The sequence below is a fragment of the Stigmatopora nigra genome, chromosome 10 (assembly GCF_051989575.1).
Source record: "Stigmatopora nigra isolate UIUO_SnigA chromosome 10, RoL_Snig_1.1, whole genome shotgun sequence".
Lineage (NCBI taxonomy): Eukaryota > Metazoa > Chordata > Actinopteri > Syngnathiformes > Syngnathidae > Stigmatopora > Stigmatopora nigra.
Genome location: NC_135517.1, coordinates 2,140,558 through 2,166,950, shown reverse-complemented (window position 1 = coordinate 2,166,950; position 26,393 = coordinate 2,140,558). Strand labels below are relative to the sequence as shown.

The window sequence follows — 26,393 nt, the reverse complement described above, 5'->3', positions numbered from 1 at the left end:
ACCCTCTTGCTACTATAACAATAAAATTTCCCAAATACGGTACAAATAAAGTTATCCAATCACACACTGAAAAAAAAAATTCCAATGTCCATCTATGCAAAAATCCAAAACTTTCCAGGACTATTATTAACTGAGAGCCTACAATTCATCCAATGGAATAACCACTCTAAGCAATACAAAACCATCCTTTAACCCCCTCAAAAATACCACATCCAATCTGTAAATCAGTAAAAAAAAAAGGCATGATTGTAACGTGTCCCCCAAGGAAATACAAGGTATTATCTACACGCTTGCAAACGTCACAGGAAACAAAGGCGAGCCAACGTATTTACATGCACCCCATTCGGAGTGTTTGCGATAAGAAGAGGGTGACATTGAACGGCGAGAGAGGGGGGCGGCGACATTATCAGTGGGATTGTCGAGCCGGTGATCCAAACAGGTGGGAACAAAAGACACAAACGCGGTCAAACACCCCCCCAAAAAGCCAATAAAGATCACCTAATCTCAATGACATGCAAGTGTGTTCAGCTGCGAGTATTCTGAGTCATTACGGAATATTTGTGAGCGTTTGGATTTGATTGAGAGAGTAAATAAGACAAATAAGATCTTTGATTCATAATGGGGTTCTTTGCACAAGGGCACGAAGTTCTAGTTACGTCATGTGTTCTGATTACACTTCGGAAATGGCCTAAAAGAAATGATTTCTTAGTATTATTAGTTGATAAATACCTGGGAATATTTTGAAGGGAAGACAAAAGCAAACGACCTTCGATAGGTTGCATCTGAAAGTTAGGATGGAGGTGGGGCTAATTGAGCCAAGATAGGTATCAAAATTTAAAACAAAATTAGAATTAAGTTTAGTGTAAGGTTAGATTACATTTATTTTTGAGTGTCTGCTTTGTAAACCAAGTTTATTTAAATGTAAATTCATGTTATGTTATGTTACGAGCGCGTTGCCATGCAAAAAGTCGGATTTTAGTACTATTAAACACATTTTAGTACTTTTAAACCACTAGTTATTTCTTATTTTAGGGTAAAGTTAGATTAAATTTACTTTTTAATGTGTCTGCATCGTAATTCAAGTTCATTTAAATTTGTGAATTTTATGTTACGTGCGCGTTGCCATGCAAAAAGTCAGATTTTAGTACTATTAACCACATTTTAGGAGTGTTAAATCACTAGTTATTTGTTACTTTAGTGTAAAGTTAGATTAAATTTATTTTTGACATTGTAATCCAAGTTCATTTAAATTTGTTTGTTATGTTACGAGACTGTTGCCGTGCAAAAAGTCGGATTTTAATAATATTAAACACATTTTAGTACCTTTAAACCACTAGTTTGTGTTATTTTAGTGTAAGGTTAGATTACATTTATTTTTGGCATCGTAATCCAAGTTCATTTAAGTTTATGTTATGTTACGAGCGTGTTGCCGTGCAAAAAGACTGATTTTAATAATATTAAACACATTTTAGTAATGTTACACCACTAGTTATTTGTTACTTTAGTGTATGGTTAGATTAAATTTATTTTTGAGTGTCTGCATCGTAATCCAAGTTCATCTAAAATGTCTTTTTTATGTCACGAGCGTGTTGCCATGCAAAAAGTCTGATTTTAGAACTATTAAACGCATTTTAGTACTATTAAACACATTTTAGTACTATTAAACCACTAATTTGTTACTTTGTTAATACATAGCGAATAAGAACAAATAAAAATGTTTTTCCAATCCAAAATCCAGTTTTTGGTGTTTTTTCAGAGGCTCTGTAACAAATTAATTTATTTTTAATTCATTTCAATGGGAAACGTTCATTTAAATTACGAGTAAATCAACATACGAGCTCAGTCCCGGCCTAGAATAACCTCATATCTCAAGGTACCACTGTAAATGAAACAAATAAATAGCCCTGTACTCGAGTACTGATCCTAAGCCACCATACCAGGTGACCCAATCACACAACAATTCCTAGCAAAAGTGATTTGCAGAAAGTGAGAGAAAGGATGAGACGAAAATGTGGGCCAACCCACCCCCATCTTTTCTTCTCCTTTCCATCCTTCGTCATAGCATTTGTCTTTTCGACGGAGATAAAGTACAGGCTTTTTATTAACTTGCTGATGGTAGAGAATTGCTTTTTTTCATCCGCCAGGATTTCTCACAAAAACACCCGGTAAAAAAAACAAAAAAAACGCAAAAAAACCTTCCCATAATTCTTCAGGCCACCATTTTTTCCGACTTCCTCGACATCCATGTTCACTATATTATATATACAATCATAATTTCTTGCTTTTTCATTGTATTCCTTCAAAGTAGCGAGATTAAAAGGGTAAAAAAGGACAAATGGAGTAATATGCGGGTGTTGTGTGGAGGATTTCACGCTGCCACGCGTAGAAGGACTTCAAACGTAGGAAATGGCGTACATTATATTTTTGCTTCACGCGTGTCAGGGTGTTTTTCGGCGTGTTCTTTTCGAGTGGGTTTTGTGTGGAGGTCCTCCTGCTGAGGAGACAAAAGGCTTGAGGGGTTTGTCTCGCTATGGAGTCTCCTCCTCTACTAATTACGCACCATTTCCTCTCCGCTGATGAAACCTGGCACCTATCCAGCCGTCTAACTTGGCGTCTAGATATTTTTTTAAATTAAAAATAAACAATATGGACACGTATGGAGATGTTGCACAAAAGTGCAGGGGAAAAGATGTTTGACGAAGAGTTAAAGCTAACCACCTCAAAATGTGAACCATCGAATATTCATGCACAGAGATGGTTATTGTGCAGGGGGTGCTGGAGACTATCCCAGCTAACATCAGGCAGGGTATACCTTGGATTGGCTAGAAGAACATTTAATGTTCAACTAGCCTAGCATGCATGTTTTTAGGATATACATATATATACACATACATATACTTATGAATATACACATACTTATGTATATACAGATATACATGTACTTATACATATATACTCATGTACATACATATATACATATACTTATTTATATACATAAATACATACTTATATATATATATATACATAAATACATATACTTATATATATACATAAATACATATACTTATATATACACATAAATATACTTATATATACACATACCTATACTTATATATACACACATACTTGCATATATACACATGCATATACTTAGATATATATACATGCACTTATATATATACTCATACATGGACTATATATATATATATATATATATAGTCCATGTATGAGTATATATATATATATATATATATATATATATATATATATATATATATATATACACACATATACTCATACATGGACTATATATATATATATATATATAGTCCATGTATGAGTATATATATAAGTGCATGTATATATATCTAAGTATATGCATGTGTATATATGCAAGTATGTGTGTACACACATACATATACTTCTATGTATACACACACATATATATATATATATATGTATATACACATACATATACTTATATATATGCACATACTTATATATATAGATATTCCAATTCTGAGACTCTTGCCCAATATGTATATAATTAAAAGAATAATGTTTCCTTTATGACTGCAAAAATAACAACTACTGCATACAATGAGGGTAAATGTACAAATGACTCCATTTACAAAACCAGTACATCAAACCATCATTCACATTGAAATGACTTAAATTGCCACCGTTCCTGCACTGATTGGCACCAATTCCAACTGTGTATTTTTTTGTTTTGTTTAATCCAACCTGCAGTACTGTTGCTGTGGCAGCCATTTTGTCCAGGCTCTCTTATCTCTAAGCTCACCGGCGGCAAAACAGAAGGATAACAGGGAGGTATCCTCAAGCAATTTAGCGGCCCTTTACTGTCTGTTACATTTCAACCCTCTGCCAAGAGTATAGCCTTTGGTTTTACAGGTGGACTTGGACTCACGGCTCCCCTCAGGTTTTCGCACATCTTTTTCCTAATGCTCGCTAAGTCTGCTCGAGAGCGTCTCTGTGTTGAGTCATTACACAAAGATAACAACCTAATTACACAGACAGGCCCCCAAAGACAAAAAATCCGTTATCTGCCAACTTATCGCACCTCAGTGGACATCAACAACCGTTCACCTTTTTGTTGTTTTTGCTCTTTTAGCCCCAGTTGGAAACCTTGGCTGTCTTTCAAACCTTCATTTGAAAGCCTAACTCCAGTGTAAAAACGTACAAAGACCACCATTGGTCAAGCTACACTACTTATACAGACAGTTAAGCAACAATGGTTGCAACAACACTAAGCAAACTTTGAAAATATTGGAAAGAAAGGCAAAAATGCACCACCACGGTCAGATATTAAAAAACACAAAGCTCCTCTACTGTAAGATTTTGTACATACATATACATACATACATATACACACATACATACATATGCACATGTATACATATATATGCACATATATACACATATATGCACATATATGCACATATATGCACATATATGCACATATATGCACATATATGCACATATATGCACATATATGCACATATATGCACATATATGCACATATATGCACATATATGCACATATATGCACATATATGCACATATATACACATATATGCACATATATACACATATATACACATATATGCACATATATGCACATATATGCACATATATGCACATATATGCACATATATGCACATATATGCACATATATACATATATATGCACATATATATGCACACATATATACATATATATGCACATATATATGCACACATATATACATATATATGCACATATATATGCACACATATATACATATATATGCACATATATATGCACACATATATACATATATATGCACATATATACCTATATATGCACATATATACATATATATGAACATATATACATATATATGCACATATATACATATATATGCACATATATACATATATATGCACATATATACATATATATGCACATATATACATATATATGCACATATATACATATATATGCACATATATACATATATATGCACATATATACATATATATGCACATATATACATATATATGCACATATATACATATATATGCACATATATACATATATATGCACATATATACATTCATATGCACATATATACATACATATGCACATACATTATTACATATATACATACATATGCATACATATATACATAGATATGCACATATATACATATATATGCACATATATACATAGATATGCACATATATACATATATATGCACATATATACATATATATGCACATATATACATACATATGCACATACATTATTACATATATACATACATATGCATACATATACACATTTATACACACACACATTTATACACATACACATATATACACATTTAGACATATAGACATATATTCACATATACACATATATACACATACACACATATTAAACAAATCACACTCAATTTTCCCAGCAAAGACCCACGCAAGAATGACCAAACTAGTTAATCTCATGCAAAAAATAGACTCTCTCAATTGAACATGGCCAAAGCAGCTTTTATATAATTTCCCAAATTTTGCCCAAGTGTCTGTTTCCATGGAAACGCTTAATGACCAATAACGGCAAACAACCTGGGGAAGAGAGTGGAGGCACGCAACGGTTTCACGGCAGACAATGACAGAGAGGCATGCTAAAAAAAAGAAGAAGAAAAACATTGGAATCTTGCGGAACAAAAGAAGCAATTTACTATTGGAGGACAGCGTGGAGTCTGATTATGGCGTTGGTGTAAATGATCATTAATTTCAGTGTGTCCAGCTGGGCCAGATTAATGCTTTCCCCATTTGGGAACTATGGAAAGAGTCAGGACTTCATTACATTGGGGTCCTCAAAGCATCCGTCACACAGTCTAATTTGAAACACTAGACCAGAATTCAGACTATTTCAGTATAAATTCTGTAGACAAGCTATTTTCTGTGGAGTTAATGAAGTCTAGACTGAGAACCAACAGACAGAATAACCCTCAGCCAATCACAGGATGATTGTGAGGAGTACAAAACCATTCTATCAATCCCAACATGTATGTGAACCATTCAAATTCTGAGTTTTAATACCAATTATTTTTATTAACTTCAGTATTTTACTGAAATATCCCATTCAGATTGTTTTGTAAAATAATTGACGATGATTTGACATATGGTGAAAATTGCAATGTTAAAAGGAACCACATCAAACAAAAAAAATGTGCTCATGTGTCAAAGTGGTGGCTTAGGGGCCAAATCTGGCCCGCCGTATTATTTTGTGCGGCCCGGGAAAATAAATCAGCAGCTCTATTTATAAATCATGAGTATGGCTATGAGGGTTATAGTCGGACATTGTTAGTGCATTAGACCACTGGTGTCAAAGTGGTGGCCCGGGGGCTAAATCTGGCCCGCCGCAGAATTTTTGTGGCCCGAGAAAGTAAATCATGAGTGCTGATTTTCTGTTTTAGGATCAAATTAAAATGAAGAGTATAGATGTATATTACATTTATTGATTTTTCCCCTTTTAAATCAATAATTGTAATTTTTAATCCATTTTTTCTGTTTTTAGTTCAAAAATCATTTAGTAAAATCTAAAAAATATATTTAAAAAAAGCTAATATAAACATTGTTTTATAGATATAAAAAAACTGAATATTAAGGGCTTTTAATCCAGTTCTTTTAATCCATTTATCAAAAAAAAAATCAAAGTATCTAAAATGGTCCAATGTATATAAAATCCTGATTTTCACCCTTTTAAATTAATGATTATATCTTTTAATCAATTTTCTCACTATATTTAGTTCAAAAATCATTTTGTAAAATCCAAAAATTATATTTAAAAAATCTAAAATAAAGATTGTTTTAAATCTATAACAAACTGAATATTCAAGGTTTTTAATTAAAAAAATCTAAATTATAAATTACATCTAAAATAGTCCAGACCACCACCCTTGCTTTACACCAAAATAAAGCCAACTCGGAACTTTTCAAATATAAAGGCACCTTCAAATTTATTACATTACTTTGCATAAATAATCTTCAATGAAAAATCCCATTCCACAGCCTACTTTGTAGCACCCCAAAAACAGTTACCACACTAAACCCTCTCCATCCAATTGTCCAACTCAACAATTAAAAGCAACTCTCCTCACAGGTTTCCCAGTTTCATTCTTCTTCCTCTCCAACATTTCCTCAGGATTGAATTCCGTCTGTCTCTTAAGAGTATCAGTATTCAACTCCCTCTCATTTTCCCTCCTCACACTTGATTCTCCTTCCAAATTTTCCGCCATGACAGCTTGTTTCCTATCATTACAAAACACCGCCCAAAACGAAGTCTTCTTCTTCTTCTGTAACTCCTCCATGGATCTCAACCTAACATGGCAAGCTTGTAAATTCTCCATCATTCTCTCCTCTCTAATTTGTTGGTTAGATTTCTCCAACTGGGCGGAGTCTATGTAATGATGAAACTTCTCATCTAGTTCTTCAACCTTCAACTCGCTTTGCTCAAGTTGAACCATCCGGTCTTGAAGGGTTTGTTGTAATGCCGTAATTTGAGCTTCTTGATTTAAAAAAGTCTGATCATTTTCTTTTAACTCCTCCTTCTTATCTATAAGACTTTGCTCAAGGGTAGACATTTGCGATATCTGGATTTGAACCTTCTTCTCGCTTTGCCGAAGCTCTTCTTGATGCTGGTGAAGACTTTGTTCCAAAGAACTGATTTGTTCTTGTTGTTTTTTGACGATTGTTCGACTCTGGTCAAGTTCTGCTTGTCTAAGTTGAAGACTTTCCTTTAAAAAAGCGATTTCTTCGGCTTGTTCCGCCATTATTTCGTTCTTCTTCTTGGTTTCGGTTCTGTATTGAGAAATCTGGTTCTGTAGTTTGAGGTTTTTCATGCAGGAAATGTGAAATTCATTGTAGTAATGAGCTTTTTCGGCTATAGCCGAATAGTGGAAGTTCATTAGCTTCATATGCATTGATTTTAAGGGAGAAAAATTAGCTAAAAAGTCGTTATTTAATTTGGGGAGATTGTTGGAAGAGTTCATGATTGGGAAAAGTAAATGGATTTGATATTGGTTGCTTGGGAAACTGATAAATATTAGGATAGATTACACAATATTTGCATAAAGTTGCATGCAGGCCTTTGTTACTTCACTTTATGACAACATATAGCAACTAAGTGATAACATAGTTTGGATATTTGTTTTGGTTTGACTTTGAAGTCTGAATAAGGACAAAAAATGGTGAATACGCAACCATAAGATAATCTAGTGTTTGCCCAACCTGTTTTTGAGTGGTACATTTTTTGTATTGATAAAAATATCAAGGAAAACCAGCATCTGAAAAACTTTAGATTAAAAACTATGTTGTCTATATTAACAATAGTCATTTTCAATAATGTTTTATTAGTGTAAACCTAAAAAATGATTTTAAAAAAATCGAATTTTTCATACTAAACTCAAGTCGCCAAAACTTGATGTCTGGGGACTCAAATTTTTTTGCTCATAAAGACTTTTAGGTCGCCAAAAAATGACGTCTGGAGACTCAAAAAATTGTTCTTACAAAGACTTTAAGATCGCCAAAAGTTGACGTCCGAGGACTCAAAAAATTGTTCTCAAAAAGACTTTAAAGTCGCCAAAAGTTGATGTCCACAAAACCAAAAAACTTTATATTAGTGAAAAAATAACTAACAAAATGACTGTTCCACAATTTGAATCTCTTCATAGTACAATTCATACAATTTAACGTTCATTATATTTAGATTTTAACCTTGCAAGAGCTAAATTTTAACCTTTTTCTATTTATATTGATTTTTCTCTCTAAATATTCCATTATATGACTTCTTGCAATTTCCCACAGTACACCTGACCATTACTAAAATTTAATTTAATTGCATTGGATAACTTCATTCATCCCATATTCGGGAAATTTCATTGTCACAGTAGCAAGAGAGTGAGAATACAGACACAGTAAAAGCCATTTTAGACCTAAATAGATAGGTAATAAGTTAATAAATAACTAAATAAATACATCTAGTCACTAGTTTAAGACTTCAAACCTGTTTTTTTACTGAAAAACACAAATCCAGAGCCTATTCTAAAACAAAGTCATGAACGGTGAGAGCTACACAAGATTAAAAAAAGCTGTGTAAGGGTGGATGTGATAGTCTACTGTTAAATAAGGGGAGGAAAAAGCTAGAAATTCCAAGAACAGTTCTAGAAAGACAGAAAAAACCTGTTTTAAAATGTTCTTGTTCAGATAAAAGGCATGAAAAAAGCAGCATCTCAACCACTTTTGCTTTCCTTTTGTTCGTCTGACAGCTCTGACATTACATCAAAACCCTTTCATTATGTGAGCCCACATTGCTTACCATCATGGTTTCAAAAGAAACTTGCCTTTTATCAGAGGGTTCAGAACAAGAAAAACAATTGACAGAATCGCAAAGAGGCGGCTTCAATCTCCTCAAATTGTGTGGCGCAAAACTAAAGGCGACTTTCCAGAGACCTGTCAATCAGTATTTGGTACAAAGTGCAAGCGTGGGACATTCAAAGTCACCGACATGCTCTGGAAAACGCTCGAAAAACGAGTAAAAACTGGTTTTATGCTTCGTTTAAAAGATGTTTTCCCTACTTAAGACCTTTTGTAATTGACATGCTGAGCTGGGATGTACAATTGTTATCACAGGGGAGCCCTTTATTACACAAAGTTCCTCTTTTTACTTGAATGATGAGTGATGAGTAGGTTAATACTTAAGTCCTTGTTTTTCTTTTGATATTTCAAATGTACGGGCGACCATACGTCCGGGCGAACAAACGTCCAGGCGACCAAACGTCCAGGCGACCAAACGTCCAGGCGACCAAACGTCCGGGCGACCAAACGTCCAGGCGACCAAACGTCCGGGCGACCAAACGTCCAGGCGACCAAACGTCCGGGCGACCAAACGTCCGGGCGACCAAACGTCCGGGCGACCAGAATTGTAGGCGACCAAAAGTCCGGGCGACCAGAATTGTGGGCGACCAAAATTGTGGGCGACCAAACGTCCGGGCGACCAGAATTGTGGGCGACCAAACATCCGGGCGACCAAACGTCCGGGCGACCAAACGTCAGGGCGACCAAACGTCCGGGCGACCAAACGTCCGGGCGACCAAACGTCCGGGCGACCAAATGTCCGGGCGACCAAACGTCCGGGCGACCAAACGTCCGGGCGACCAAACGTCCGGGCGACCAAACGTCCGGGCAACCAGAATTGTGGGCGACCAAACGACCGGGCGACCAAAATTGTGGCAACCAAAAGTCCGGGCGACCAGAATAGTGGACGACCAAACATCCAGGCGACCAAACGTCCGGGCGACCAAACGTCCGGGCGACCATAATAATTCTAACAAAATGTAGCATTGTAGTTTGGCATGGTGAGATATACACATGCAAAACCTAATCCTCAGTACAATGTGTAGCTTCCCGCTGTGCCATTTTTTATGTTCACATGTGAAATATGTGAAGGACTTTAGACCGGACGGACTTGAAGGCAAAAGAATGATCCTCTTAAAAACCCACAATCACTGCCGTGCATACATTTTTTTAAAGCTTTAACCCAAAAAAAATGCTAATCAAATGCTCATTCCCCGAGCTAACTTCTCCAATTTAGCTAGTCTTGTCGCTAGGGATTTTTTGGTGTGTTTTTGAGAGAGTTAAGTGTCTGGTTCTAATACCTACGTTCCTTATTTCCAAGCTAATAAATGAGATAATTTCCTCTGTACAGACATGTAATGGGAAGCGGTGAGAGCTCGTTCAAATACAATGACTTTAGAGATAGTGTCAAGTCGTTAGACGTCGTCTATGCACTCATGCTCAAAAAATATCATCTTCTGTCATTAGCCCAATTGAAATGATCAAGAATAAATAGCCCAGAAGGCCTCCATTGTGGAGAGTCGGGAGTCAAAAGCATGAGGAACGTTCTTTTCTCAAATGAACCCAATTAAAAAGATGGCTGATTTTTATTTTTTTTGAGTTTTTTGCTGGATGAATAAGATTTGATTATTTCTTCACTTGGGTAACTCGCTTTTAATGGCGGGTTAGCAGGAGACAAGCTGTATTTCTCTTTCCTATTTTGCAGAGGAATCGCTGAAATGATTGAAAATAAAATAAAATGGTTTGGAGGCTCAGCCTTGTTTGATTTAATCAATTAATATTTAAGATTTGGCAATGCTGGAAATGGCAAAAGTTTGGCAGATTTTGAGGGTTTTGGTGAAGGAAAGTCTGTGTGAGAATATCATTTGTTTTTTTATGGCATTTTAGGAGATTTAAGAAGTTTTGGGAGTAAAAGTCATTAAATTGAGATTATAAACATTACATATTTTTACTTGATTTGAACAGAAAGTTTTTTGGGGTTTGTAGACGTCAATTTTTGGTGACATAATGTTCGTGTTAAAATTTTGGAAGGTTTTGGGGAAATTGGGTTTTTTTGTTGGGGTCTCTAGACGTAAACTTTTGGTGACAATGTCAGTGTACATTTTTTTTAAAGGTTTTGGGGGTTTTTATAATTCCTATTGGGTTCCATAGACCTCAATTTTTGGTGGCATTGTGTCAGTGTAAAAAATTTGGAAGGTTTTGTGGGGTTGTACAATTTCTCTTGGGGTCCGTAGACCTCAATTTTTTGGTGACATTGTGTCAGTGTAAATATCTTGGATGGTTTTGGAATAGTTTTGTTTTTTCTATAACTCTGTCTTGGGTTCTGTAGACGTCAACTTTTGGTGACATTATGTCAGTGTAAAAAATTTGGAAGGTTTTGGGGGGGTTTATAGTTCCTCTTGAGTTCCGTAGACCTCAATTTTTGGTGACATTATGTCGGTGTAAAAAATTTGGAAGGTTTTGGGGGGGTTTATAGTTCCTCTTGGGGTCGGTGTAAAAAAAATTTGGAAGGTTTTGGGAGGTTTTATAGTTCCTCTTGGGGTCGGTGTAAAAATTTTGGATGATTTTGGAATAGTTTTGGGAGTTTTTATAATTCCTATTGGGTTCCATAGACTTCAACATTTGTTGATATTATGTCAGTGTAAAAATATAGGAAAATCTTGGACTATTTTTGGGTTTTATTTTTATAATTCCCATCGATAAAACTTTGATGAAAATGTCTATTTTAAATATAAGCAGTAGATTTAAATACCATTTTCATCTAGTGGTGTCCCTTGAGATTTTTCCAATGCAAAAACTGTACTTGGCAAACACTGTACTACCAAAATATCAATCCACAAAGCAGCCACATTGCTTTCTAATGGTCACACACACTTTGTCCCGCGTCCGCATTACGTTAAAAAGACTTCAATCATGTCCTAGAAGGAGCATCTATCAAATCCAATCCAGCCCAAACCACTTTATTCTTTCCCCCCCTACTCAGCAGAGCAAGAATTACAAGCACACAAACACAACAGCCACACAATACAATCCCACCTTGATCAGTTCAGCTGAGTGCATGTGAATTATTCATAGCCCCAACGTTTACAAGCGGGGCCTCCGCTGCGACGTTGGGAAAAGTGTTTGTTTCAGCATGTTGCGGGGCTCGCCACAACGGGGCCACACACTGTCAAATGTGATTAGCGAGCACAGTCATGACGACGGTAGTAGCGCTGTGTCATTTACTTTAGCTGATGAACACGGCGGGAAAGCCACAGTGCCGGGTTGAAAGGTTAAGGTTGTTTAGCGGGAAGAAGCAATGGATGTTACCGTCAAACCATTACGAGAACAAAAGCTACGCTCACACCGCCCAATTTTCCGTGACCGGACATTTGGTCGCCCCGGACATTTGGTCGCCCCCGGACGTTTGGTCGCCCCGGACGTTTGGTCGCCCCGGACGTTTGGTCGCCCCGGACGTTTGGTCGCCCCGGACGTTTGGTCGCCCCGGACGTTTGGTCGCCCCGGACGTTTGGTCGCCCCGGACGTTTGGTCGCCCCCGGACGTTTGGTCGCCCCCGGATGTTTGGTCGCCCCCGGATGTTTGGTCGCCCCCGGACGTTTGGTCGCCCCCGGACGTTTGGTTGCCCCGGACGTTTGGTCGCCCCGGTCTTTTGGTCGCCACTTATTTTCAAGTTGATTTGTTTATCAAAATTCTCAAATCAGAGGCAATCTTGGGGAATCACATTTTCCCAATCATGCCGTGTTAAAAAAAAAATATTTAAGTTGGGAACTTTTGACACTAGCTGCATTTTAGATAACCTTACACATCATAATTGGACATTGTTATCAAACACATTATTTTTTTAGATTAGCTAAAGTCCTCAATTAATTTCTTCATCTCAACACCTTGCTTCAACACCAAAGTTCGATTCCTCCTTCCTACAAGCACCTAATTTAATTCTTCTCCATCCTTTCCCTCCACCTAGACGACTTCAATTTCCAATATATAGTCGGGTGAAACAGGTAGCATGCTCAGAAAAAGGTGAAATTGCGTTACCCTGATCCTTGTTCTGATTGTGTGCGGGAAAAACGCTGTATATTTTTAATATCCCTCCGCCATCGAGAGGGTGACGACGCTATCCAGCAGACGCATTCATATTTCATTAATATGCCTTCTTCTGCTTTTCCCCGATGGCCTTTTTATTGTCTCTCGAGAGGTTGCAAGACCGTCCACTTTCCTCGCCTCGTTTTACTCGTACAACCTGCAAATATACGCTTGGGTACTTTGCAATGAATAAATAGTCTTTTCATATTGTCACTCTTTGGGTTTATTGGTTTAAATTTACAGACATTGGAGACCAATCGTGTTTCCAGTGCAGCATCATTATGGTTTCTCCTTGTGTTTGCCAAGTAATACATAGCAGACATGCACGCTAACATGCAAATTGCTTGTAGATTAAATCACAACTCTACGACCGAGAGGACAGTTGAAGGGAATATAATACCAGAACGACAATATTACGGTGTTTCATCAGTCGTAATAACTGTCAGTGTGCGGTGATGTGTGGCGTTTGTGCGTGGGAGGGGTTTTGTTTTATCGCATGTTGGGCCTATTGTTTTCTCTCTTGCTTTTTTTTTTTTTAATACAGACCCACGCAATGGTAACACAATGAAGGAATGTCTTATGTAACTCTTTTGGGCTTGGAGGCGGAGCAATTGGGAGTAGGTTTAATTTGAGGGGTTTTATTTATTTAGGTTTTTTTTGGTTTAATGATTAACCAGTAATAAGGTGCTATTTTTTTGGTGGTTTTGACATTTTTGGCTATTTAAATGAAGCTGTGTATGAGAGAGGGATCATATTTGTTGTGAAAGTGAAGCAGAAGTTGGAGTTGTTAAATATGTAGAGTATGTGTTGTGGTAAATAAAGAAGATTTGTTAAATACGCCTATTAACTCTTTGGCTCAGAATTATCGAGAAAATTGGGTGCTCGGACGTTTGGTCGCTGGTCAAATGGTGACAGAGTTTTTATCAAACGTCCGGGCGACCAAACGTCTGGGCGACCAAACGTCCAGGCGACCAAACGTCCAGCCATTGAAAATAATTAAGCTTTTTAGCAAAAAGTACCGTATTTTCCAGACTAAATGTCACACTTTTTTCATAGCTTGGTAATTTATTTATTTTTTACCAGCAACAGTTTTTTTTTTTTTTTGTTCACCCACAGTTATTTAATTTTTTTAGACTATGAAAACTTTGTTAAATGCCTAATTGGCCAGATGTTCTCCAATATATTGTTACTTTAACATTCTTGGCTTCTGACAAAATATAAAAAAATGGCCCTCCCATTATTTATGTGCGCCATATTTTTTATGTCTTCGTCATTGTGTATTCTTTGGCTAGTGCGACTTATAGTCCGAAAATACAGTACCTTTTTTGTGTAGATTTATTTAAGTCCCCATCATTATGTATTCTTTGGCTTAGTGCGACTTATAGTCCGAAAATACGGTACCTTTTTTTGTGTATATTTATTTAAGTCCCCAATCATATTGTATTCCTTGGCTAGTGCGACTTATAGTCCAAAAATACAGTACCTTTTTTCTGTATATTTATTTATGTCCCCCTCATTAAGTATTCTTTGGCTACATATAGTCCAAAAATTATGATAAATATAAATATCTTTGAGTATATTTATTCAATTTCCAATAAAATAACAACGAAAAAAATGCCCTAAAACGACATCACCTCCACTAAATCAAAAATCCCCGATTTACCGACCATAATCACGAAAAACACGATTCCCGCATCCAAAAAAAAACTTCCGCTCCAAGACACTCCACCTCAACACCTACAAACGCATTCCTATTTTATTCCCCCCAGTGATTTTGCCACTCGTTTGAAGTCTGATCTTCCCGCAGCGACGAGATGGGCGCCGCTACGGTTGTAGGGCAAAAAACTCCATCTGTTTCATTTCAATATGAATGTCAGCTTGGTGGAACAGCGAGAAAATGCGAAATTGCGTGTGGAATACAGAGTGGACAGCGCGAGGTTAATTCGAACCCTCTTTGATGTTTGTCGGTGTGTGAAATGAGTTAGTGGTTCAGGGTTCATACAAACTCACAGAAACACACCCGCATAGTCACACACACACACACACACACACACACACACACACACACACACACTTGTTGTAGCAAGTCTAAGCGGCTAGCTCAAAATCCTCACTCAATTTATGGGTCATTTCAAAAATGGCGGGTATTTTAGTTAAGTATCTGTGAAATTTTAATACATGGGGGAAAAATATATATTGATAGTCCATGTTGTGTAAATTAGGGTTGTAAAAAAATGATCAAAAGACTCTTAAATAGTCAAAGTTTGGTGATAAAGATTTTTTTGTCAATTTGTAATGTGTTTTTGATCAAAAACATCTAAAAATCGCATTGCCTTAGAAGGGTAGAGAATATTATAAAAGACAATACACATTTCGGCTTCCACCATTTCAACCTGCTGCCTTCTAGAAGGCGCTACAGAGCCATAACAGCCTAGACAAGCAGTAAACCAAAATACTACTGTAGGATTTGACTTGCAAGAACCCTCACACACACACACACACACACACACACACACACACACACACACACACACACACACACACACACACACACACACACACACACACTTGTTGTAGCAAGTCTAAGCGGCTAGCTCAAAATCCTCACTCAATTTATGGGTCATTTCAAAAATGGCGGGTATTTTGTTAAGTATCTGTGAAATTTTAATACATGGGGGGAAAAATATATCTTGATAGTCCATGTTGTGTAAATTAGGGTTGTAAAAAAATGATCAAAAGACTCTTAAATAGTCAAAGTTTGGTGATAAAGATTTGTGTAAATGTGTTTTTGATCAAAAACATCTAAAAATGGCATTTCCTTAGAAGGGTAGAGAATATTATAAAAGACAATACACATTTCGGCTTCCACCATTTCAACCTGCTGCCTTCTAGAAGGCGCTACAGAGCCATAACAGCCAAGACAAGCAGTAAACCAAAATACTACTGTAGGATTTGACTTGCAAGAACCCTCGCACACACACACAATAACACACACACTTGTTGTAGCAAGTATAAGCGGCTCGCTCGAAATCCTCACTCAATTTATGGGTCATTTCAAAAATGGCGGGTATTTTGTTAAGTATCTGTGAAATTTTAATACATGGGGGGAAAAATATATATTGATAGTCCATGTTGTGTAAATTAGGGTTGTAAAAAAATGATCAAAAGACTCTTAAATAGTCAAAGTTTGGTGATAAAGATTTTTTTGTCAATGTGTAATGTGTTTTTGATCAAAACATTAAGAAATCACATTGCCTTAAAGGGGCAGATAGCATTATAAAAGACAATCAACTGTCCCCTACCTACACTGTCCAGCATATACAAATCTGGAGCACAGTGCATTATAAAAAGACAATACAGTGTTCCCTCGGTTATAAGTGAATTTCCGCAAAGTAGGGATTCCCCTTCAAAAATGCTTAATTTAAATTTAATTCAATTTTTTAATTTTATTTATTTTTTTTTTTTTTAATTAAAAAATAAATTTTACTCCCCAGTATACAGTACACCATATAGAATATGGGTAGAGAGAGTGAAATTCATGTTATAACAAAAAAAAAACTGTAAAATATGTTGTTTTAATGTAATATTTGTATTTTTTTCCCAAAAAAATCCGCAAAGCTCTGAGTCCGCTGTACCTGAACCGCGAAGTAGCGAGGGAACACTGTATTTCTTTAAAAAAAAATCACATAAAAGCTAAAAAATTCCTATCCCAAAGCCATTTCAATTATCCAATTAGTGCTGTTTATTTCAACTGAAAAAGAGCAAGACTAGACTGGACGCATTTGGAAGGATTGACGGCCTAAGTGAAGCACTTTTTTGTGTCGGATTTTTTAATAAACAAACTCCGAAGATTACTGGCTACGTTTTTAGAAGGCTAGCCAATTAAATCGTCTGTAGCGGAGCCTAAAAATATCAATGATAGGCTTTTTGTAGTAAGCATGTAATCACCAGTGTGTCTTTGGAGGTGTCCCGCTATTGAACCCACTGGAAAGTGAAAGCTATTATTAAAATAGCACAACACGGTGGCATGAACAACAATGGCCGACAGCAGCAAAGACCATTATCTTTGATTAACCTAAATCAAGTAAATGCTTGCTGTCTCGGTTGGAAGAACTGGTAGAAATACTACAGTATAGTACTATTTGGAGTGGACTCAGGGGCGCCCTCTAAAGAATGTGAAGTGAAATTTATTTTTGAAGCTTTAAAAAACACGCTAAATTCTTGTTTTTTGTTCAAATTTGAACTAATTTAGTGTTTCTAATCCTGAAAAAGTGTAGAATATTTTTTGGGGTAATAAATAATAGTCCTAATAACGATGTTTAATTGCATACCTGGCAACCTTGGCCAATTGCTTCCCTTATTAATGATTACAATTGCCCTTGAGCAATATAAAGAAATATGTATGAATACATATTTACTTGCATAGGGCGCACATAAAAGTCTAAAATTTTCTACAAAATGTACAGCTTTCTGACATGCTATATTTATATAGTAAAAAGGCGGAAGTTATTATTAATACTATTATCAGACGTTTTTGTCCCCTACTATTCGGATTAGAGCCGAAATGGGTAAAAAAGATCGGTTTTACAAAAATACTTCAAAAAATCCTGTACAAAAGTTGTTCTACGGCATATAAAATTTGAAAGGATCAAAAAACGTATAAAATACGGGATAAAAGTATGTCAGCCTCACAGTTCTGAAATCGAGGGTTCAATCCCATACCTTACTCTGTGGAGTTTGCATGTCTTTCTCAGGCTTAGGTAGGTTTTCTCCGGGTACTCCAGTTTACTCCCACATCCCAAAAACATCTATACCAGACTGCTTAAACACTCTAAATTGTCCTCTATATATTATCTCAACATCATGACATTGGTTCTTTACATCCCTATGTTAGTAATACAACATTTTTGTCTTAAAATGTATAGGCAACTCTTATTTTGAAAGCCCCTACTTTTCCCGAGAGAAACCCCAAAGTGTACATTCTCAACAAGTGTCGGCCATCTTCATTTTGGTGCAAATATTCCATCCGTACAAAAGTTATTTGGCGTCCGCTATAAGAAATGATCCAAAAAAACGTATAAAATATGTAAAAAAATCCGTATAATTTGACATGTATTAAATTGTGTCTATCAAAATATTTTTTTATCCCCCCCACGTTAGAAAAGATCCGAAAAAAACGTATAAAATACGAAAAAAATGTACAAGTTGACATCTATGAAATTGTGCCTATCAAAATAAATTTTTTATCCCCCCACGTTAGAAATAATCCAAAAAAACGTATAAAATACGTGAAAAACATACAACTTGACCTGTATTAAAATCATGTCTATCAAAATAATGTATTTTATCCCCTCCCACTTTAGAAATAATCCGAAAAAACGTCTAAAATACGTGAAAAACATACAACTTGACCTGTATTAAAATCATGTCTATCAAAAATAATGTATTTTATCCCTCCCACATTACGCCAATCCAAAAATGAATCCTTAAAAATCAATGTTTTAAATCTTCAGGCCTAAAAACAAAAACAAAAGTTACATAAACCAACCTAGGCTATGTATTTGTGCGTAGAAATAAGCACAAGGCGCACATGAGTGAGTATATTTTGTAACGCGGCAATTGTAGTGTTGGAGCATAAATCCTATCAAGCAAAAAGGGAGCCCTGGGAAAAAGGCCAAAGGCAGATTGAGATGAGAGTGAGTCCAGCAAAAGAAGACTGAGGAAATAAAAATGGGTGATATGTTGGATAAGGGTCCTTCTTTTCCAGATGTGTTTTTGTTCTTTTATGCCAAAACGAGACAAGACAGATGAAAAGACCGCCAAAAAGCAGCTGCAGAATAGGAAAAGGACGTAGGTAGCCGAGTCTTACACGATCAAACGCTTTTCTTGGTATTCCGTGGCAGTTTTTTGAAGAGCCACCCACTAGTGAGGCAAGCCAATTAAACTGATTCACAAGTATGACCAATCAATTCCAGACTGGCTCAGGTGGAGGAGGTAAAGAAGAAGAAAAACCTTGGAGACTCCCAAAACTCCCACAGACAAAACAGCTATTACTGTGAGATACAATTTGTTGGAAAGAAGAAAAGTGTAATATACCGAACTCAAAGTACACACTGATACTTTGCTTTGAATTGAATAAAGTACTTCAAAACCTGGACATTATGAAAGCACTGCAAAACAACTTAATGATTTGACAAAAGAGTGATTTTGTACTTAACCGTTATATAATGAAACATTTACCGTATTTTCACGACTATAAGGCGCACTTAAAAGTCTTAAATTTTCTCCAAAATAGACAGTGCGTCTTAAATTCCAGTGCGCCTTATATATGGAAAAAAAAACAGAAAACCAAAAATGAAAAACCACCACTGTCGGATATTAAAAAAACACAAACGCCTGTACTGAAACAATACTGTTAAATATGCAGATGCCATCTTAGTTTACAAAATCTTCCATCATATAGCTCCTCCCCCACTGCAAGATTTTATACCAAAAAAATCCAAAACCTCAACAATGGCTGGCTCTAGAGGTGACTGTAAAGTAGCGAGTACTTCATACCTGGAAGTCAATAGCAATTACCGTATTTTCACCACTATAAGGCGCACTTAAGTCTTACATTTTCTCCAAAATAGACAGTGCGCCTTATACTACAGTGCGCCTTATACTACAGTGCGCCTTATACTACATTGCGCCTTATACTACAGTGCGCCTTATACTACAGTGCGCCTTATACTACAGTGCGCCTTATACTACAGTGCGCCTTATACTACAGTGCGCCTTATACTACAGTGCGCCTTATACTACAGTGCGCCTTATACTACAGTGTACCTTATACTACAGTGCGCCTTATACTACAGTGCGCCTTATATATGGAAAAACGTCATTCATTGAGGGTGCGGCTTATAATGCGGTGCGCCTTATAGTCGTGAAAATACGGTATACGCAAAATAATGGGGTAAAGGTTTTCATGTATTTTCTCACATATTAGCCGCATATAAGTATAAGCGTATAAGCTACACTGTCATTTTTTGGCGACAAATATGCGAGAAAATAAGGTAATCTAAAAAATAATAATATATAGCAAAAATGTGTATAAAAGCCTAGCACCAGCAAGCCATTATAAAAGATAGAAAAGTAATACTAACATTGGGAAAAACGCAGTTACTCCACATAATCTATTTTTTTTCTAAAAACCCATATATTAAAAGATAGCCATTCCCAGGGAAGCGTCTAATGCTAACCAGCTCTGCGATATCTATACACAGGGCTGCATTTTACTGATAGATGCATTCATCTCGTCACGTTTTCCCCTGGAATCTTTATAACCTTCGCCGGTGTCACAAAACCAATAAAAAAGGGTAGAAAAATATATATAAGGTGCATTTGTGAAGCTTCATGTTCTCCTGTTAGGCTTCGGGAAGCGTGAAGCTACGAGTAATGTTACTGACCGGCTCTCAAGCTGCTTAACGTTCAGCTCACCGCTGCTTCGTGTCCACTTGGTTTTGCTGGCCGTTTGCTTGTTGTTTGGCAAAAGTAGTCGAGCGAAAGGCTAAAGCTGGCACTCGATTCGGGTGGAGAGTTCTTTAGAGGGCGACGGAAAGCAAAATAAACATGGTTCCCCAACTAGACCATGGCCAAACTCTGTTGACCTGTTTGGTCATTCGTGCCAGTTGATGGTTTACGGAAAGTCTAGATGTGATATATCCGTAAAATATCTTTAGCGTATTTTCGTGACTACAAGGCGCACCGCATTATAAGGCGCACCCTCAACGAATGACATTTTTCTACATATAAGATGCACTGTATTATGAGGCGCACTGTATTATGAGGCGCACTGTATTATGAGGCGCACTGTATTATAAGGCGCACTGTATTATAAGGCGCACTGTATTATAAGGCGCACTGTATTATAAGGCGCACTGTCTATTTTGGAGAAAATTTAAGACTTAAGTGCGCCGTATAGTCGTGAAAATACGATAATTGCGATTGACTTCCAGGTATGAAGTACTCACTACTTTACAGTCACCTCTAGAGCCAGCCCTTGTTGATTGGTTGGAATTTTTTGGTATAAAATCTTGCAGTGGAGGCGTAGCTATGTGTAGGAATATTTTCTCAACTAAGGTGGCCTATATGGACATTATTTAACAACCTTATCCCACAATATATTTACAGGAATCCATTTTTTAACCTATTAAGAAAACTCATACAATACTACAAATGACAAAAACATTGCCAAGCTAACAAAAAATTGAATTGATAGCAATTAAACAATGACAGCTCAATCTTATTGGACTAAAGGTTAACCACTACCACAATAAATAACTACTGATTATATTTCAAAATGTACTACAATTTTCACCATTCTAACTTTGCTGTCAATTACGAACCAATAGAAATACATGGACAACCTGCATATTCAAGGCAAATACTCTAATCCGAAAGGAACCTACTCGTACTCTCTATCTCCTCCACAAAAACTTGTTCAGATACAAGATGCTGTTGTGTAACATCCAAGTAGCAAGAAGGCGGGTGACCGGAGGGGGGAGATCAGTAGCGCTCGCTCCCACTCTACCCTTTAAAGGTAACTTCTCACAATAGCAAGAAGGGAGAGAAGGAGGCGGAGTCATGAACTCTTAAAAACTTCCATATGAGAGCATGGCCCTTTTTTTTGGGAAAAGAAACAAATGGTGCTAATCCAAATCTTAAATCATTGTGAATCGCATGGATCATTGAAAAAAATACCAGATGCTGTGTCCACATTTTGTTATAAAATCTCCACAAAACCATGTGTATATATGTAGAAGTCTGTATAGATGTGTAGAAGTGTGTATAGACGTGTAGAAGTGTGTATAGACGTGTAGAAGTGTGTATATATATATATGTAGAAGTGTGTATAGATATGTAGAAGTGTGTATAGATATGTAGACGTGTGTATATATATGTAGACGTGTGTATATATATGTAGACGTGTGTATATATATGTAGACGTGTGTATATATATGTAGACGTGTGTATATATATATATGTAGACGTGTGTATATATATGTAGAAGTGTGTATATATATGTAGAAGTGTGTATATAAGTAGAAGTCTGTATACATGTAGAAGTGTGTATATATATGTATGTGTATATATATATATATATATATATATATATATATATATATATATATATATATATATATATATATATATATATATATATATATATATATATATATATATATATATATATATATATATATATATATATATATATATATATATATATATATATATATATATATATATATATATATATATATATATATATATATATATATATATATATATATATATATATATATATATATATATATATATATATATATATATTTATATGTGTGTGTATATATGTGTGTGTATACATGTATGTGTGTACATGTGTATATGCGTGTTTATATGCATGTGTATATATATGTATATATGTGTATGTGTATATATATGTATATATGTGTATGTGTATATATGTGTATATGTAAAATTTGTATATGTGTATATGTGTATATGTGTATGCGTGCATATGTGCATATGTGCATATGTGCATATGTGCATATGTGCATACGTGTATATGTGTATATGTGTATATGTATATAAGTGTATATAAGTGTATATATGTGTACATGTGTACATGTGTATAAGTATATATGTGTATATATATGTATATATTTACTTATTAACTTACTTATTACCTATTTATGTCTAAAATGTATTTTTCTGTGTCTGTATTCTCACCCTCTTGCTACTATGACAACAAAATTTCCCATATACGGGATGAACAAAGTTATCCAATTCAATCCAATCCACTTTTAAGTACTCCAAAATAACCAACAATTACAAAGAGTGTTGAAAATTATTATTACAGTACAACCAAAGCCATTCCCACTACAAAGTTCCACGCAAAAATTGCCTTAAACCATATTCTCGTGACGCAGGCCTTTGATAGGCTGTTGTGATATACCTGAAGGCGGCGAGTTGACCACACAAAGACGTCCGGCGTCAAGGGCAAGTGATGCCAAGACGCAAAACGTCTATGAAATTAAACATTAATCTCTGCCGAGTTGGAGTGAATCGAATAGCCATTAAGCAATATTGCATTCCCGCCCTCCTTCCACGCATTTGTGTGTAGTATTTGTGTGTATATTGATATGGATGTGCATCACTCTCCAGTTTCCAGTAATCAAGGGTAACAAGAAAAAAAAATGGAGGAAAGATATTCAGCATGTCGTGTTTCAGCTGAAGGCTTTTTTCGAAAATCCTACCATGGCCAATTATTCACATTGCTTAGCTCTTTTGTTCTCAAAAAGATATCACTACTTGAGGATTTTTACTATTTACATTTTTCTTCCACTGTTTATAACATGTGTCAAAGTGGCGGCCCGGGGGCCAAATCTGGGCCACCGAATCATTTTGTGTGGCCCGGGAAAGTAAATAATGAGTGCTGGCTTTCTGTTTTAGGATTAAATTAAAATGAAGAGTATAGATGTATATTACATTTCCGGATTTTTACCCTTTTAAATCAATAATTGCAATTTTTTAATGATTTTTTTTGTGTTTTTCGTTCAAAAATAATTTTGTAAAATCTAAAAATATATTAAAAAAGCTAAAATATTGTTTTAGATCTATAAAAAAACTCAATATTCAGTGCTGATTTTCCCCCTTTTAAATCAATAATTGTCATTTTTAATCCATTTTTCTGTGTTTTTAGTTCAAAAATTATTTTGTAAAATCTAAAAATATATGTAAAAAAAGCTAAAATAAACATTGATTTAGATCTATAAAAAACTGAATATTCAGGGATTTTAATCCACTTTTATTCCATTTATTTAAAAAAAAATCTAAATATTATATCTAAAATGGTCAAAATTTTATTTATTTGACATTTTAACATTTTTATTCCATCCTAACAAAGTCACAAGACCAAATTAGCCCCAGTCTATAAATATATATTTTTTAAAACAATAAAACCTTATCAGAAAGCACTATTGTGTAAAAAAAAACTCTTAAAATTTACCACTAAAGATCTAAAAAGCACTCAAATTCGACTCTGTAGCCACGATTTGGACGCCTATTATTGTCATAAAATGGTCCTCAAAGAGTTAACATTTCCCATAAATCTGTCATATATCACCGAAAATGCTGATATAGCAAAGTATACAATGTGTAACATGTTTAAGCGTGCGCACGCGGGGGTGTGAGCACTTTACACACACGTGTTTATTAAAACAGCTCAGAATAAGCCCGAGGACGTGGAAACAATGGCCGCCTCTCATCATAGACATCAAATGCAGAAAAAAAATGCAAAGGATCAAGACTATAAACAGCATCCATGTGCTCCGCTTTAAATGCAGCCACTACTATCGTTTCAACCAAGATCAGTCTGCAATAAATATAACAAATACTTCAAAAAAATAAATAAAAAAGACATTCACACAGAGAGAAAGAAAAAGCCTAGAAATTCATCTCAATTGTCACAGCTACTTTTCATCTGCACTCTGTTGGCTCTCCCAAAAACCTTTTCAATCTCCACTCCAACTGTTCTTGTTTGTACTCCTACAACAGCTTTAGTGCTGTATTATAGGGCAAGATGCTAAAAATGTCTACAATTTGCGACATACATACTGTATTTTCACGACTATAAGGCGCACCGCGTTATAAGGCGCACCCTCAATGGATGACAATTTTTCCTTATATAAGGCGCACTGTATTATAAGGCGCAATGTTTATTTTTAGAGAAAATTTAAGACTCAAGTGCGCCTTAAAGTCAATTTAAGACTCTTAATTGCGCCTTATAGTCGATTTAAGACTTATAATTGCGCCTTATAGTCGATTTAAGACTTATAATTGCGCCTTATAGTCGATTTAAGACTTAAGTGCGCCTTATAGTCGATTTAAGAGTTTTAAGTGCGCTTTATAGTTGATTTAAGACGTTTAAGTGCACCTTATAGTCGATTTAAGACTTTTAAGTGCGCCTTATAGTCGATTTAAGACATTTAAGTGCGCTTTATAGTCGAGTTAAGACTTTTAAGTGCGTTTTATAGTCAATTTAAGACTTTTAAGTGCACTTTATAGTTGATTTAAGCCTTTTAAGTGCGCCTTATAGTTGATGTAAGACTTTTAAGTGCACCTTATAGTCGATTTAATAGTTAAGTGCGCCTTATAGACGATTAGAGACTTTTTAGTGCACCTTATCGTCGATTTAAGACTTAAGTGCGCCTTATAGTCGATTTAAAACTTTTAAGTGCGCCTTATAGTCGATTAGAGACTTTTTAGTGCGCCTTATAGTCGATTAGAGACTTTTTAGTCCGCCTTATAGTTGATTTAAGACTTTTAAGTGAGCCTTATAGTCATGAAAATACGGTAGATGATGCGGCAGGCCATATTTGGCCCCCGGACTGCCACTTTGACATGCACTATACATCATTTCTCCTCCATCTTGCACTCTAGGTATCTATTTACAAACAGGCATTAATCTTAAATCCAGCACCCTTCCTTGTCAACTGAATTGCTGCAAACCATTAATGTCAAAACCGCATTCGACCCTACCAGACCTGCTCAGATTCCAAATTTCACAACCCTGTCACCCGTAATGAACCATTTACTATGTCAGAGTACATTCTAAAACCAGTGAGCATGTGGAAAACATGTTGAAATAGTGTCAATCACAGCTCGCCTCCGCCATCCGCGACCATATTAGTTGAAATAACACCTCATATTCAGACTCGCTCATATTTAACGATGCGAAAACGTGACGTCAACTCACCGAACGGATCTGTTGAGTTCCGGTGACGTGTTGAAGAACTTTTTCCAGCTCTTTCTCAATGCGTGCGGCCCAGTGAATCATTCTGAAGGA

At 35.8% G+C, this 26,393-nt stretch overlaps 1 protein-coding gene across 1 annotated transcript in view; it reads right to left on the bottom strand.

The window, feature by feature from the left end:
- cacna2d2a (calcium channel, voltage-dependent, alpha 2/delta subunit 2a) overlaps nucleotides 1-26,393 on the bottom strand; it is a 143,270-nt gene that overhangs the window by 111,767 nt on the left and 5,110 nt on the right. The window contains exon 2 of the mRNA XM_077726040.1: nucleotides 26,304-26,385. Coding sequence (XP_077582166.1) covers nucleotides 26,304-26,385 — 82 coding nt within the window. The remainder of the gene's footprint in view (nucleotides 1-26,303; nucleotides 26,386-26,393) is intronic.